Source organism: Uloborus diversus, chromosome 4 (genome assembly GCF_026930045.1).
Source record: "Uloborus diversus isolate 005 chromosome 4, Udiv.v.3.1, whole genome shotgun sequence".
NCBI lineage: Eukaryota > Metazoa > Arthropoda > Arachnida > Araneae > Uloboridae > Uloborus > Uloborus diversus.
In genome coordinates, this window is record NC_072734.1 from 139,633,577 (window position 1) to 139,648,891 (window position 15,315).

At 35.2% G+C, this 15,315-nt stretch overlaps 1 protein-coding gene across 1 annotated transcript; it reads left to right on the forward strand.

The window, feature by feature from the left end:
- The first annotated feature begins 296 nt into the window (after positions 1–296).
- Positions 297–11,554, forward strand: LOC129220863 (uncharacterized). Its single transcript, XM_054855294.1, has 4 exons — positions 297–343; positions 5,667–5,724; positions 6,860–7,005; positions 10,029–11,554. The coding sequence occupies exons 1-4, from the start codon at positions 297–299 to the stop codon at positions 11,548–11,550; spliced, it is 1,773 nt and encodes a 590-aa protein (XP_054711269.1). The 3' UTR covers positions 11,551–11,554.
- Positions 11,555–15,315: the final 3,761 nt, after the last annotated feature.

Consider the following 15,315-nt stretch of genomic DNA (forward strand, 5'->3'; position numbering starts at 1 on the left):
AAGGCGAAGTGGATATTAACCGACTGATGAAAATATTGTTCGCTTCAATAAACAAAAAACCGTGTTAACAGACTTCGGTGGAATACGAAATGAAAGCAAAATGGAACAAATCTTTTTCTGATCGGAAAGCTTTTTTGTTCACATTTATGTCATCGAGTTCTCAACTGAAAAGGATTTGCAGAAGGTCTTGTGATTGAGCCATTGCTGACATTTTACATTAACAGGGTTAATTTGGTGTCGAAAAAGCCATTCCAGTGTTGTTTTTCTGGAAAAGTGAACTTTTCTTTTCCATAAAAATGACCAAGACGGAAGATTCAATTGAGGCAGAAAGAAGCAAAGGAATGTAAGTGGACAGTTCCGAGTAAAATGCGTTTAAAGTTCAGATTCTAGGTAGGCTTTCGTTGATTTTTCCCCCTTAATTTTGCTGTGTAACAACACCTACCAGCAGTGGTGGTGCTAGCAAAAGGGGAGTGTCATGGGGGTCATGATCCCATCCCCTTAAACTGTCGGCAACAGTATCCGTCCACATTGTGTTCAAACTCTTTATGCATTAAATGTAAACGATCACAGTATCTTTTCACTTCATTAATTATTTTTGAAAGTAAATATTCGAACAACTACTTCGGCTTATTGCTTATGAAATTAATGTGCAACGTTCATCCCCAATTAGATGCCTTATTCCTGGCCGATTTGGAGCTTCTTATTGACCCCCAAACAGTTACAGAAATTTTTCTTCCCCATAACCGTAGGTCTGTTCATGGGGGGGGGGGGAGGGACTCATTCTTCAGCATGACCGCCCTAAAATGGTTTTATGAATTCGCCCCTGCCCCTACCAGAGCTACTACTTCCATCTTTAGCCCCATAACAGAGAAGAAGTTCTGCTAAAACTTGTACTAGTTATCTTGAAGTTTTTTAATTTTATCACTTATATCCCGTTTTTTCTCACTTCCTCAATTAGCCTTCTTCTCCGATACTGGAAAATTCACGAATTTACCATTGTGCCTTGTACAATGATTATCTCAGAAATATATATGCAACCGTGAAGGTACGAAATCTTTGAAATGTCGACATTAGCCGATGAATATCAACATTCACATGCAAAGACATCGGCTAAAGACCTTATATTTCCGGTGAATCAGGAAGAATCATTGCAAACTTAATCATGTCAGCAAAGAGTTAATCGCAAGTACTTCTGAAGATCTCTCTAAAAAGTGAGATTCAATATCATAATTGTCAATAACTGCTATTGTTCAAACCTTTTAAATTATAATTTTTAATGAAATAAATGAGCTCTCACGTGAGGGACAAAGTGTTCATCTTTCCACGAAACGACCGATATTCGTCATTTAATCTTTTAACTATAATAAACTTTATAATGAAAGTTAAAATAATCGACAGGTATATCTACCAGATATAGTTAATCGATGCACGTACTTTTCTCGTGATTTAAATTTAGAAATGTTGGTTCTGGTCGATCTTCACTCGCGTGTCGGCTTTTTGATTCAACTTGAAGAGAGAAGGCTGCGTCACTTGTAAATACCGCTAGAGGCGAAAGAATAACTAAAGTCGATCCTGCCGGGTATTAAAAATATTTATTTAGGAAAACTTCGATTTGAATTTTTCGCTCATTTTCTCGTTCTGCACGGAAAGAGAAGATACGTGGATTTGTAATTAAAGAGTAATTCCAGTGTTACTTGGAGATTTTGACTTTTAACTCATTCTTCTTTTTTTCCTTTTTATCGTAAAAATTGTAGGGGAATGTGGGGCAAAGTAAAATAGCGGGGCAAAGTGAAATGATGAAATATTTGCTCTGCTTTTAGCGCCACCTATCTGGTAATATTTTAGCTTTGTTGTAGCACATGCAGTATACTCCAGTCAGGAAAAAAATAACACCGAAGAAAAAAGCATATGATAATATAGAAATTTCCAAAAATTCATACCCATATCGTAATATTTTGTTGTAAGTCAAAAACTACTTTTGTTATTATGAAATGATAAAGTTTTTGTTTTTAACATTTTAAATATTAATTGAGATCTTCTAATATTCGGTGAAGTATTTATTTAGTTTATTTTAAGCTTATTTGTATTTTAAATATTTTGTACAATTAGTCAAATAGTATATGCGGTGTAAAGTGAAATAGTTTATTTTGTTAACTCACTCAATCATTTACTAAATCATTTACGTATTCATTTATTAATTGATTCATTTTCATTCCTTTATTTAGTAATTCCCTTATATATTCATTCATTCCTTCACTTATTTTGTTATTCGGTTCTCTCTTTTAATTACTCATTTGTTTTTCTTCATATATTAATTAATTCATTCATTTTATTTTCTCTTTACTGTTTCAGTATCTTTTCATTTATTCATTAAACCTTTTACTTACTAGTTCATTCGATCAAAAATATGTTTCACAATCGAATCGAAAATAATTCAATTGAAAAATATTTTGTTTTTTACTTTGTCCCCTCTGAAAAAAAAAAGTGAAAATGTTCCACTTTTTTTGAAGGCGCAAAATTACTGCCAAAAATAAAAAATATTGTTTCAATGCAAGTTTTATCACAAAATACAATGTTTTTTTCTTAGCGTAATTTTCAGAACAAATTTCCAATTTGTTCATTTTGAAAAAGATCAGTCATGTTAACTATTTTACTTTGCCCCACATTCCCCTACTAACTATGACGTTTACTGGATTTCAGAGAGGGGGAAAAAAACAAATCACGTGAAAAAGGAATAAAAAGGGAATAAGTTACCCAATCTAAAATAATTAAATTAATTTAGCTAATAGAGTCCAATTAATCTCTCTCTCTCTCTCTCTCAAGTTTAATTATGCACTAAAACATTGGTTCGCCTTTGAAATTATTAAGAGGACTTTCGAAAGAACTTTCGTACCTGGGGAAATGCTCTAAATATTGCAGTGAATTCCGTGAAATTGTTGACTGTGTAGAGCAAAAACTCTTACACAACACTCTGTATACAGAGTGTCGCTTTTTAACCTGAAAGACCTTTATTTTCGCAACCTAGCTGCATACTTCCAATTGCAAAAATGGTCAAAATAAGATGTAGAGGTAAAGTTGAAAATTTGAAGCAAAAAAGAAAATTATGGAAATAACACGAAATCTGGTCTTTATAAGTCTAGGTCTCCTAAATTATATTTAGGGAAATAATTTCCATCGAAAAATAGTTTTAACACAAAAGTTTGATATGAGCATGACAAATATCTATCGAGATGCGAAACGCAGCGTTTTATGACTTACACTACGTTACACTCGCAATCAATAAAAAAAATTTCCCTCAGAGCAACAGTAGAATATCTTACTGTTATTCCTGGGATTAGAAGTCTGGTTGTTGCTCCGAGGCGACGATATAGCGGCTAACAATTTTTTTTTTTTTAAATTGTGCGACTCGTTTGTATTGTGTTTCAACTTCTTATAGAAAAAAAATTGCATTTATTTTTCTATAGCAATGAAAAGTATAACTTTTTATTTCGGGTTTTTAATTCCTGCTATAAATCAATTTTTTAATGATTGGACTGCAACCGTCTGTGTTCATGCAACGTATGCTCAGCAAAAAAAAAAAAAAAAAACCAAATTGTAGTCCGTGGCGTATTTATCATGTCGCAATTGCGAGTAGCTCTCTCAACCAGAGCCCGATTAACCTCTGCTGAAGTTAGGGGAAGAAGCTCGACCTTATTTTGGGGCCTCCCACTTTTTGCTTGGGGAAATTTGTCTAAACATTTTATGCACTTTGATGCAACATTGACTAATGCTAAGTGGCTTTGCAGAATTCAGAGTTAAGTTTATTCCACCTTACCGACTGACAGAAATTTTGTTTATTACATATGTTGCACTTGAATTCTCAGCAGATTTGGGTACTAACATTTTGAATCATATTTGGCACTTCACGAAAAAAATTGAATGTCATAAAAGTACATTGGAGCAGAGTTGAATCAAATCCCACATTTGAAAATCTAGCTTATCACTACATTTTATCAAATATGTCCTCATTTTCAATAATTTAATTTTTACTAGCATTTTTACTTAGCAATTTCAAATGTTTTTATCTCTTTAAGACACACAGTTAAAAGCAGAAACTGGAATTCTAAAGCACAGTTTTAGTGGTATTTTGGCCCCAGAAAAATTCTGAAGGGAAGCTCAAGCTTCCCGAGACATTTGGGTAAAATCAGGCTCTGCTCTCGACTTAAGTGACCCAAAGAGAATCCAAAAAGGCACATGAAAATGCTTCTCTTCATCTCCAACGACCCCTAAAAAAATGCATTGTGACTAGACCCCAAACGTGTACACCCACTACTGGCTGTTGTAGGTTATAGTAAACCTTTGTATTATAATAATTTCAGATTTATTTTCGTTATGAACAAACTTAGGTTACTTGTGTAAAACCATAGCTTTAAAACGCACACGCCTACATCCTAACTGCGCTCGTCAAATCCTCAGGCTACTAATATTCAACCTCAAATCAAATCTGATCTACTTTTGAAACGGCAAACATGGAAAAGATCTTTTTTAAAGATCAAAATTAGAGCCGTGGAAACCGTTTACCGGCTATTTATTTTTTGCCTGAAGGAACAATACTCAACACGTTGTTCTCAGCAGACTATAATTTTTGACGAAATCCGTTCTGATGTTCTTAGGCCGATTTGTAGAAGCAGAGAGGGTAGTCAAATGCAGGCGTTAAATGTTTTACTTGTGTTAACAGTAAAAATAAATAAAAGAACAAATTGTCATTCTTAATTGCGAAGGATAGAGAAGCTTTATTATTAACACAAGAGATTAAGTAGGGGAATGTGGGGCAAAGTGAAATGATGAAATATTAACCCTTTATTTAGCACAACTTACCTGGTAATATTTTAGCTATGTAGTAACCGGCGTAAGCTACTCCAATAGTCAGGAAAAAGTTATCTTTGAAGATGAAAGCATACGATCTATTACAAGCAATTTTTAGTACTCATAAAGTAATGTTTTGATTCAGTCAAAATTATTTTTGTTGTTACAAAATGTTTTTATTATCAATATTTTAAATATTAATTGAGACTTACTAATATTCCGTGCAGCATTTATTTAGTTAATATCCAGTTTATTCTTATTTTAAATGTTAGTCTCATTATTCAAGTGCATGCGGAACAAAGTGGATAGGGCAAAGTTAAATGTTTTATTTCGTTTACTTATTCAATTATTCATTAAATCACTTATGTATTCACTTACTAACTATTTCGTTTGCATTCCTTCATTAAAAGTTTTACTTATTCATTAATTTATTCAACTATTTCCTTATTCATTCACGATTTTAATTCACTCATTTATTAATTCTCATACATTAATCAATTAAGTTACTTATTTATTCGTGTAAAGTTTCACTATTTATTTATTTATTCATTCATTATTTTAGTTACTCATTCATTTAATCAAAAATATTTTTAGTAATCAGATACAAAATATTTTCTTAGAAAAATATTTATTTTTTCTCCTTGTCCCATGAAAAGAAGTGAAATTTTCCACCTTTTTTTTTTTTTTTTGAATGTACAAATTATTGCCAATAATGTTTCAATGCAAGTTTTATCATAAAATACACTTATCATAAAAAACACTGCAATTTTCAAAATATATTCCACTTTTGTTCATTTTAAAAAAGGTGTTATTTCACTTAGTTCCGCAGTCCCTTACTATACCGTGTTACCATCAGTTGGCATGCTGGAAATGAGTGAGGTTGACTAGAATGACGGGAAATTCGGGGTTCATTTTAAAACAGAAAAAATGTAAACTGAAAAAAAGAAGTTAGTTAAATCAAGAATACAAATTATTTCATTTTTAAATTACAATTATAGTCTGTGAGACCCTGTCTGTTTGTAACCTTTTCTTCTTGAGAACAGAAACGAGCTGAGACTCCATCCAGTTACCGAAATATTTACACTTTTTCAGGGAACCTCATGCGCCCAGTTTCACCTTTGTACCACTTTAAGCAGCGGAAATATTAGCTAAAACGGCAATGCTCGGTGTCTTTTATCCCGCTCCGAAAATTGAGAAAGCAGCTGAAAGATAGCCAATAATTTCGTCATCTGGTTTGAGCGAATGTGGATTGAGTAGACGTTGTAGAAAAGTTCGGTCAACTATTCCCGGTTCGAGCGAAAGCGGATTAAGTGAGACGTGTGGCCTGATACGCCGTGGTGAGAAGACGATTAATTAGTGTACGTTAAGGTTACGTCGCAAGTGGCAAGAAAGGGCCAAAGCCCCGTAAAACAACACCACATTAATCGACCGCAGACAAGTTTGACGAGTCACGTTGGCGGCTAGCAGGAGAATTAAATTCAAAAATAACCTTGAATTCAGGTAAATTTCTTCTAAATTCCGAAGTGTTTCGAGAAAGGTTAGTATTTTTTTTTTTTTTTTTTTTTTTGAAAATGGCTGAAACTTTGTTGAATTACTACTGTGCCGTTCTACTGAAAAGCCGGTACTTCATCCACACGTGACGGCTTTATATTTCATTTCCAAAACGTGTAAAAAACATGACATTCGAAATAAAATATAGAGCTGCAATATGCAGGATGACTCTTCGTTGCGTTGGAAGTAAAAATAGCAGACAAATGAAATGAGTAAATTATAATTTATAACAAATAGAGAGAGAGAGATCGCAAATTTAAATTAAAACCTTTAGCCCCAGGTAGCTCACTAAGTTGAAATTGAAGGTAAGTAAAATACAAAGAACAGCGGTGATAAAGTTCAGACAGTCTCAAGATAGAAAGGGAAAGCCAGAAAAAATGTAGGAAGCTAAACTGGTGAAGTTATCATAAAATGACAGTTCTCTTTTGCGATCTTCAATTCATAATTGCATCTTTTGTTTCAGAAAGGACATGAACCTCTCACCAGGACGGAAGGAAACACCCTGGTCCTGGACATGAAAATGGCGATATACCGTGCGAAGGGACCTTTTATTTGCTGCTATAGATCAGTATTTCGGGAAAATGATGGGAAGACTGACAATGAAGTAGGGTGAGTGTCGGTAAGCAATTTATTTGCATCATACAGATTAGTGACAAAATATACGAACATCTATGAAAGAGGATGTCCATTTCAAAGAAGCAAGACGCGATAGTAGATTTGCAGTCAAATCTACCTCTTAGTGGATGCGAAGCTACGGCTGTCTAATATCAGTCATAGGTAGAGATGTAAAAAAACCAGCTTTTGAGCTACGGGAATAAACCAGGGAATTTTAAGGAATAAACCCGGGAATTTTAGGGAATATACCCGAGAATTTTAGGGAATATACCTGGGAATTTCAGGGAATGTACCTGGGAATTTCAGGGAATGTACCCGGGAATTTCAGGGAATATACCCGGGAATTTTAGGGAATAAACCAGGAACTTTAGGGAACATTGGCAATTTTCGAAGTTAACAAACACCACGTTTTTCGACGTTGATTCTAGGCTTAAAACACAATAATGTAAAAACTTTTCCGATGATACCATTATTAAAAAATCTTCTATGTTCTCAGTATAGGAACAAATCGATTTAAAAGTAAAAATATTTAAAAAAAATTCAGACTGTTGGTTGATGTCCAAAAATAACTACTAGGTAAGCATAAGCAACACTTGCTAAGGTGGTAAGTATCATGAATGATCCGACTTATCTTGGTCCTATTTTTAGAGTGCTAAACATGCAAATAAATCATTTAAATGCTTAATTACAGATTTGTAGTTTTCATAAAAGTATTAAACATTGAAATCAATCGGTTAAATACTCAGTTGCGAACCAATAAAAAATAGTGAACTAAGGGTAGCTAACAGTCCATTTGGCATATTTTTTGTAGAAAATTTTATATAACTTGAATTTAGGTAAGTAAAAAGCATTAAAATTTTAAAATTGCGTAGAAAAAGGTTGAAATGTAAACAAAGGCTTCGTTTCTTTAAATTATTTTGAAAATTCCTAGGAATTTTCAAAATTTGTTTCTTAAAAATCACGGTTTGTTCCCGGGAATAAGCCAGTTTTTTCCCAACTTTGAAATACTAGTCATAGGTATCGCATGCGCTTATTATACGTTCTGAAAAACTAAATAGAGGAAAAGGTGTAAATATCTGCACCTTCTTTTGTTTATGATTTAATGTTACCTTCAATTCAAAAAATTTTCGCTTTTTGTCTTTCATTACTAACTGTAACAAGTTTCCTAAAAGCGAGAAGAATGATAAATATCAATGATTTCATTTCAAAAACGAAAATTTATGAAAAGCTTTTCAACAAAGCCTCAGAACAAATGGGGTGTAAGTATAGGCCCTCATCAAAAAATCACCAAAAACTATTTAAATACTGTATAAAAGTATGCAAAACGGTAGAGAATTTATTTATTGCAGGAGAGAAAAATATATTTACAGAAATCGCAAACATAACTGGCTTTTTCATCCCCGGCAGGATCTAACCCATGTGCCACCATTTGGCACAAAACACATTTCACCCACACCTTTCCTCGAGTGTCTTCGTAGAACTTTCCATCACGAAAGATGCAAGTTGCATTACTTGAGAAATATTTTTTGTTGTTAAAAAAAACGGTGGTAAAATTAGAGGCACTTTTTTACGTAGGAGGCTATATTTACACCAACTACACATAAAAAAGATGTCCACTATCATATGTAACATAAACGCGTGCTTGACATAAAATGTGCTTCATAAAGTAGCTTAAGATCTCCGTGTTCCGACATTACTGTGAAATTGGTTTTAACTAAATATAAGATCATGAAAAAAAAAACGAATTCTCATATCTCCTAGAAATTTGCAGACCAAAAAAACACTAATTTACACAATAACTCACACTGCATCCATGCTACTAGAAAGAAATGCTTCCAACTGCTCTCTGCTATTTTCTATTAGTAAATAGCACTATAATACAGTTCTCACCGACTGTCTTTAGTACCACCGCTAGCCGCTAGGGAGGGGTGCCCATATTTACGCCTTTTCCTCTAATGATTGACCTGTCAAGAGTTAAGAAGAATCATGCTTTTTGGAATGCAATTGCGCTGGTTGCTTGGTGACGGAAGCAGCTTATTATTTGGAGTGAACAAATAATATGCAGTCACCGTACACGACAGCATGCTCGAAATACGGTAATGTGTTGTCTGCAAAGTACAAGTGTGGTCAGAAAACACAGTCTGAAACAAACGTTTTAATGTCTCAAAATCCCGGTTGCAAGGGACAAACAAATGTTCTCTCGGAGGAAAGTCATCAGCAATCTTGTTAAATTTCTTCAGCGTTATTTCTAGAAAAAGTCTCCAGCAGTGTTATTCTTATTTTGACCAGCGTATATCTCACTGAAAGCGTACAGTTTTTTCGCAGTCCCTGAGGGATGTTAAAAAAAGCCCTGAGAAAGTAGCGAATTTTTCATTTCGATTCCGTGATTTCGAGTCGTAGACTGTCCAACTTAACGTCCGAAGTTATTCCAGATATGCAAGATCTGTGACAAATCAGTCAATAGCGCAGACTAGAGAAGGTGATAATGTAGGAGAGTAAATCCCTTGACAACCTTGCTGTGTGTGATCGAGCATTGTCCTGTTAAAAAATGGCTTCCATGGAGCCCCTCTATGAGTGCTAACACCCAAAACGCACCAACTGCAGGTGGGGTGTGCTTCTAAAACCCCAGTCAAGTTTAGGGCTTTTACACTGTTCCCACAAGCACAAAGGTGTTACTTCACACACCCTTTGGAGTAATGTAATGTCTGTCTAATTCGGGATTGGACTGCAACCGGATGGATCCAGGTCGTCTTTAGCAACGAATCCAGATTTAATCTGAGCAATGATGACTATCGGATATGCTTGTGGAGATCCCTAGTTCTCTACATCCATTCTATTTACTGTATCATCAAAGACATACGTAAAACGCAAAATTTCAAAAACTAATGTAACGATTATAAATTGTTTATTACATTTATGTGTTTTGCTATGCAGGGAGGCAGATAATGCATACTTTTCTTAGTTGTGTATGTAAATTTTTTAACATTTTTTAAAACTATATTTTTTGTTTTCTTTAGGTTTGGAAAAGTATGCTCCAAATTTAATAGTACAGTTGACATTAAAGATGATTTTATAAAAGTGGAATGCAGGCATCCCAATCGGACCGTGTTTTACGCTGAATTCCACAGTTTCATCCATGACCACTCCAAAGTCGAAGATCGTTGTAAAAAGCATAAAAATCCTGATTACAGTGTTATGGTTATCGGGTTAGATGCTCTGTCCAGAATGAACATGCACCGTCAGTTGACCAAAACATACCGCTATCTAATCGAAAACATGAAAGCAATTGAGATGTACGGTTTTAACAAAGTGGGAGATAATACCTTTCCGAATCTCGTTCCTCTGCTTCTGGGCTATGACGAAAGGGAACTGCCTGAGGTTTGCTGGAAATCGAATCATGATCCTTTGGACAATTGTACGTTTCTATGGAAACGATTTGCTAGCGCAGGATACAGAACGTTCTATGCTGAAGACACCCCTCATATATCTACTTTCAATTATGTCAAAACTGGATTCCACCGTCGACCCACTGATTATTATATGCGCCCTTTCATCCTGGCCTACGAGGATGAACTCGGACGCAACAAACGCCTGAATTGCCATTTGTGTGTTGGTTCCGTGTCGGAAACTGAGGCAATATTGCATTGGAACCAGCAGTTTGCAGAACACTTCAAAGACAGAGCTTATTTTTCTTTCTCTTGGATCAACAGCTTAACTCACGATTTCTTAAATATGGGATCATCCGGGGATCACATGTACGAGGGATTCTTTCGCACACTGCATCAGGGAGGGTACTTGGACAGAACGATAGTCATAGTCATGGGGGACCATGGTATGCGCTGGGGAGAGATAAGAAAGACTTACATTGGCAGGCTGGAAGAACGCTTGCCGATATTGCTCATAGCTTTGCCAGAGAAGTTCAAGCGGGAACATCCCACCGAAACTCGAGCACTGTTGCTCAACTCCCACAGACTCGTCACTCCGTTTGACCTCCACGCAACTCTGGTCAACATCCTCCACCTCCAACCCGATTGGAGCTTCTCCAATCCGGATAACGTGAGCGTGGAACTGTCGAATAACTTCACAAGCCGGGCCCAGTCGTTGTTCCAGCCAGTGCCAAAAGACAGATCGTGTGACGATGCTTTCATAGAAGAGCATTGGTGCACGTGCGAGACGTCCTTACCGATGGACATCGACAACGAAGACGTCAAGGAAATCGCCGAATTTCTAGTCATTTCTATCAATCGTTTGCTGTCTCCTGTTTCAAGTTCATGTGCTAGACTCAAACTCAAGAAAATATCCGATGCCCGCTTGTGGCAGCCTGCTTCGGAGCATGAGGGACATACTGCTGAGGACTCCGTTTACACTGTCGTAGTCCAGACAGCACCCAGTGATGCAATCTTTGAAGGGACGGCTAAGCTGTCCCCAGACGAAGATCAGCCTAAGCTCCTGGGAACGATTTCCAGGTTGAATTTATACGGGAATCAATCGTCTTGTGTTGATGATGCTAAATATAAAAAATATTGTTATTGTTCATGACACTAAATGCTCTTCTAGAAAATAAATTATTTTAATTAAATGAGTTTTACTCCATGGTGATTTGCAAAGCGTTAAATAAACTTCATACACTACTGGACAAAGTTATAGATACGATTTTTTTTAATTTTGCTTCCACCAACTTAACTTTTGTTTAACCTACTTTAGTTTTACTTCGTTAAAATAAATCTGAATAACCGACAAAATAATTTAAAATACAGCATCTATATATATAAAAATGAATGTTTGTCTGTATGTCATCCATGAACTCAAAAACTACCCGGCAGATTTGGCTGAAACTTTCACCGTTTGTTATTTTTGGTACTGGGAATGTTTATAGACCAGTTCGAAAAATATCCGATTGATAGTTCCTTTTTTATTCCAATTTAAGTCACAATCCATTGGATAAATACGAATAAAATTATCGGCTGCAGAAATTAATTCGCGTGAAAGATCTCATTCGCAACTCCAACGAACTATAGGGGGCACTGCAGTCACTAAAACTAAAACAAACGCACGTGGTAACGAAGAAAATGCTGAAAGTGTTGTGATTTTTGTTCGTATGTATGATTTTTTCGCTTTATTCTTTTTAAATTAATTTTCAAAGTCTTGTGGATATTCTGGCCCACGTAGAAAGAAATGAGAATTCAAGAAGCATTACTAAACGTCAAAGATTAATGCAAACTACGTAGTTCGCAGTTCTAAGCAGCTATTTCCACGATGTTGAATTCGATATTTATCAATTCTTGACAAAACTAAATAATAATTTAGGCCTGACAAGAATAACAATTAATGCTAGAAAATTCAATATGACATTACAAATTATTATCGAAAGAAGATGATACTTTTTTGCCTTGCTTGGCTAGCGCTTATTGTTTTGCATTTGTAGCTGAGTTATTTCTCTCGAATTCCCGAATCGGTGAATTTAAAATTTTTCTGTTTCGATTTTTCTAATTTCTGAGTTACGATTTAATTATGTCATGTTATGCAAATCATCAACAAAATTCTCACGTATATATGGTGGTAGTTTTCTTTTCAGTTGATTGATTATTATTTCTTTTTACTTATCGAATTCTGTAATCTTACTACCATTTTATTCCACTCATGATAAAAATTAAAAATTATTTAACTAAAAACGCAAAACCTCGCCAAGGCTACTTTGCTCGCACAATACTAAAACTATAACTCTAAACAAATTTGGCGAAACCCGCTTTCAGCTGAGAATAAAAGGAATAAAGTACATTCTTTCTCGGTTAAACATTTTTCATTTTGTTCTACGATGATATATTCAAGAAAATATTTTGCATACTGTCCATTCCAACTAAATGCTGCTGTAAAATATGGTTAGTTTTATTAATTTAAGATTTTAAAAAAACCCATATTCTTACAAATTCATACAAAACAATAAAATTTTTTACCTTGTATAACGTTATCCAAGTTTGTTAATCCAGAATTTTCGCTTTCACCATTTCTCAATCAACTCATATTTTAGAAGGAAATAATGAAAACTAACATTATTTTGAGAAACTCGAGAATACTACTAAGGGACGAATTAATTTCTGTAGCTGAAAGCAAACTAAGACACATCGATTGCGTTAATAAATACTCAGAACAAACTGCCTGTGTTTACGTCAGCAGACACACGTGGAACACAACGTAGCAATGTTTTAGTTTTCCCGGCAGTTTTATAAATCATCGCAAGGTAGCGTATTCGAGCGCTGGAGTTGCGAATTGATAAGAAGTTAGCTGTTGCCATTTTTCTTGAGTTTGAACAAATAAATTCTTTCTTTATTGTTTTATGACTTTTCATGCAACGGGGGGATTTAAAAATTTTTCTATTTGATATTTTTAACGATTGATTGATCTTGCAAACTTCGTGAGTACAAAATTTGAGTATAGTCACGGCTTCACTTGATACGTGTTTCTATAAGACGCGATAAGACGCGTATCGAGTGAAGCCTTAGTATAGTAAGCTAATCGGGACTTTTAGACACCCGATCTAGACACGTGTCACATGAATTTTGAAACAAAAAAAAAAGCGAACGATATGTGCCATTTCGAGTCGAGAGTGAAGAACTTGTATAGTTGAATTGTTTTCAACGATAATGATGTATTTTTTTGTTGGCGTAGCAACGCGCGTCGGGTACAGCTAGTAGCTCATAAATTAAAATAAACGGTTGTTTTAACTTTCAAGATTTCTGAACTGAATATTTTATCACTGCGTGAAACCTAGACCAAAGTATTTACCCAAAGGTAAAAAATCTAGGATTACAGGAAAACTTTGCTCGAACAAGTTCATTTAAAGCCCCAACCGCCCCAACATGACTCATTATTGCCATTAGTGATCGCTAGTTGCTTCATTTTTTAAAATCAATGACAAGCAATAAAAATATGAATGCAAGAAATAAAAAAAAATCTTATGAGTGGGATTTTAAACTTCTGGATATCTCCCAAAAATACATTTTTCTTTACTTTTCCTTGTTTTTTTTTCTTTTTTTTTGTTCAGGGGAAAATTTTTTTGTCATTACATGTCGTTATTTTCTTTTCTTAAAAATTATTTCAAATAATAAAAAAAAATATAGTACATTACTAAACGTAAGATAAAAACATTAAAACAAAAAAACATTAAACAAACGAACATTTAAGAAATAAGAAACAAGAACAAAAAACTCCTTCGAAACTTCGGTGGAGTTACCAAAGTTGCTGAACTCGAGTAACAGCCCTATATAGATCACAAATACATACAGTGACATTGTCAAAACATATATTCATATATAATTTACACCCTCGGTTTTCTGCAGGCGCTAATGTCAATGGGGTCATAAAAAAAATCAATAGTGCAGATCGCACCACTGATTTTTTTTTTCTTTGTGTGTGGGGGTTTTTTTTTTTTTTTTTGGATGGTGCGCCACTTTTTTTGGGGGAAAGGAGTCTGTGCAATGACAAAAAGATGTGCGATTGAACTCATTCTTTGGTTTTGCAAGTCAAGGGGGCCCCCACAGGTTTGTTGTGCGAACAGTTCCAAAATTTCTAAATCGGGCCCTGCTCCTGGTTGCATAAATTAAAATATAATAAAAAAATAAATAAATAAAATATTAATTTGAATTTTTGGCATCTTGAATTCAAATTATGTTTTTCGCAATCACGAGCGTGTGTGTGTATGAAAGCGCGTGTGTGTTTGTGTAGGCACATGTGTGTGGGTGCGTGTGTGTGTATGTACGCATGTGTTGCGTATGCAGTGCTGTGTGTGTACGCGTGCGTGTATGTAGGCGTTCGTATGTGTATGTGTGTGTGTAGGAGTGTGTGTTTGTGTCTGTGCGCAGGCATGAGTGTGTGTATGTGTGTGTATGCGCGTGTTTGTAGAATATGGACGCAACCTTGAGACGATTTTCGCAAGAGGATCAGCATCGTGAGGCCGGTCGACGCGACGGTGGTGCTGGCAGAGGGTGCTGGTGGGAAAATAAAATCATAGGAACGCCAAAAACAGTCAAGTGAGAACAATAAGCAATCGTAATTACTCAAAAAAATTAAAATTTGAATTTTTGGCATTTTAAAATCAAATTATGTTATTCGCAATCACGAGCGTGTGTGTCTTTGTGTAGGCGTGTGCGCGTGTGTGTATGTACGCGCGCGTTTGTGTGTGTGTATGTGCACGCGCGTGAGTGTAGGCGTTCGTATGTGTGTGTGTATGTGTGCATATGTATGCGACAGTGTGTAGGCATTTATGTGTGTAGGCATGCGTGTGTGTATGCATGCGTGTATGTGCAG

What these genes read in the sequence shown, in the direction of transcription:
- LOC129220863 (XM_054855294.1), top strand. Translation starts at nt 297, where the DNA reads ATGACCAAGACGGAAGATTCAATTGAGGCAGAAAGAAGCAAAGGAAT. An exon ending in GCATGCTGGAAATGAGTGAG is followed by an intron (nt 5,725 to 6,859) that starts GTTGACTAGAAT and finishes CTTTTGTTTCAG; the next exon opens with AAAGGACATGAACCTCTCAC. An exon ending in AAGACTGACAATGAAGTAGG is followed by an intron (nt 7,006 to 10,028) that starts GTGAGTGTCGGT and finishes TGTTTTCTTTAG; the next exon opens with GTTTGGAAAAGTATGCTCCA.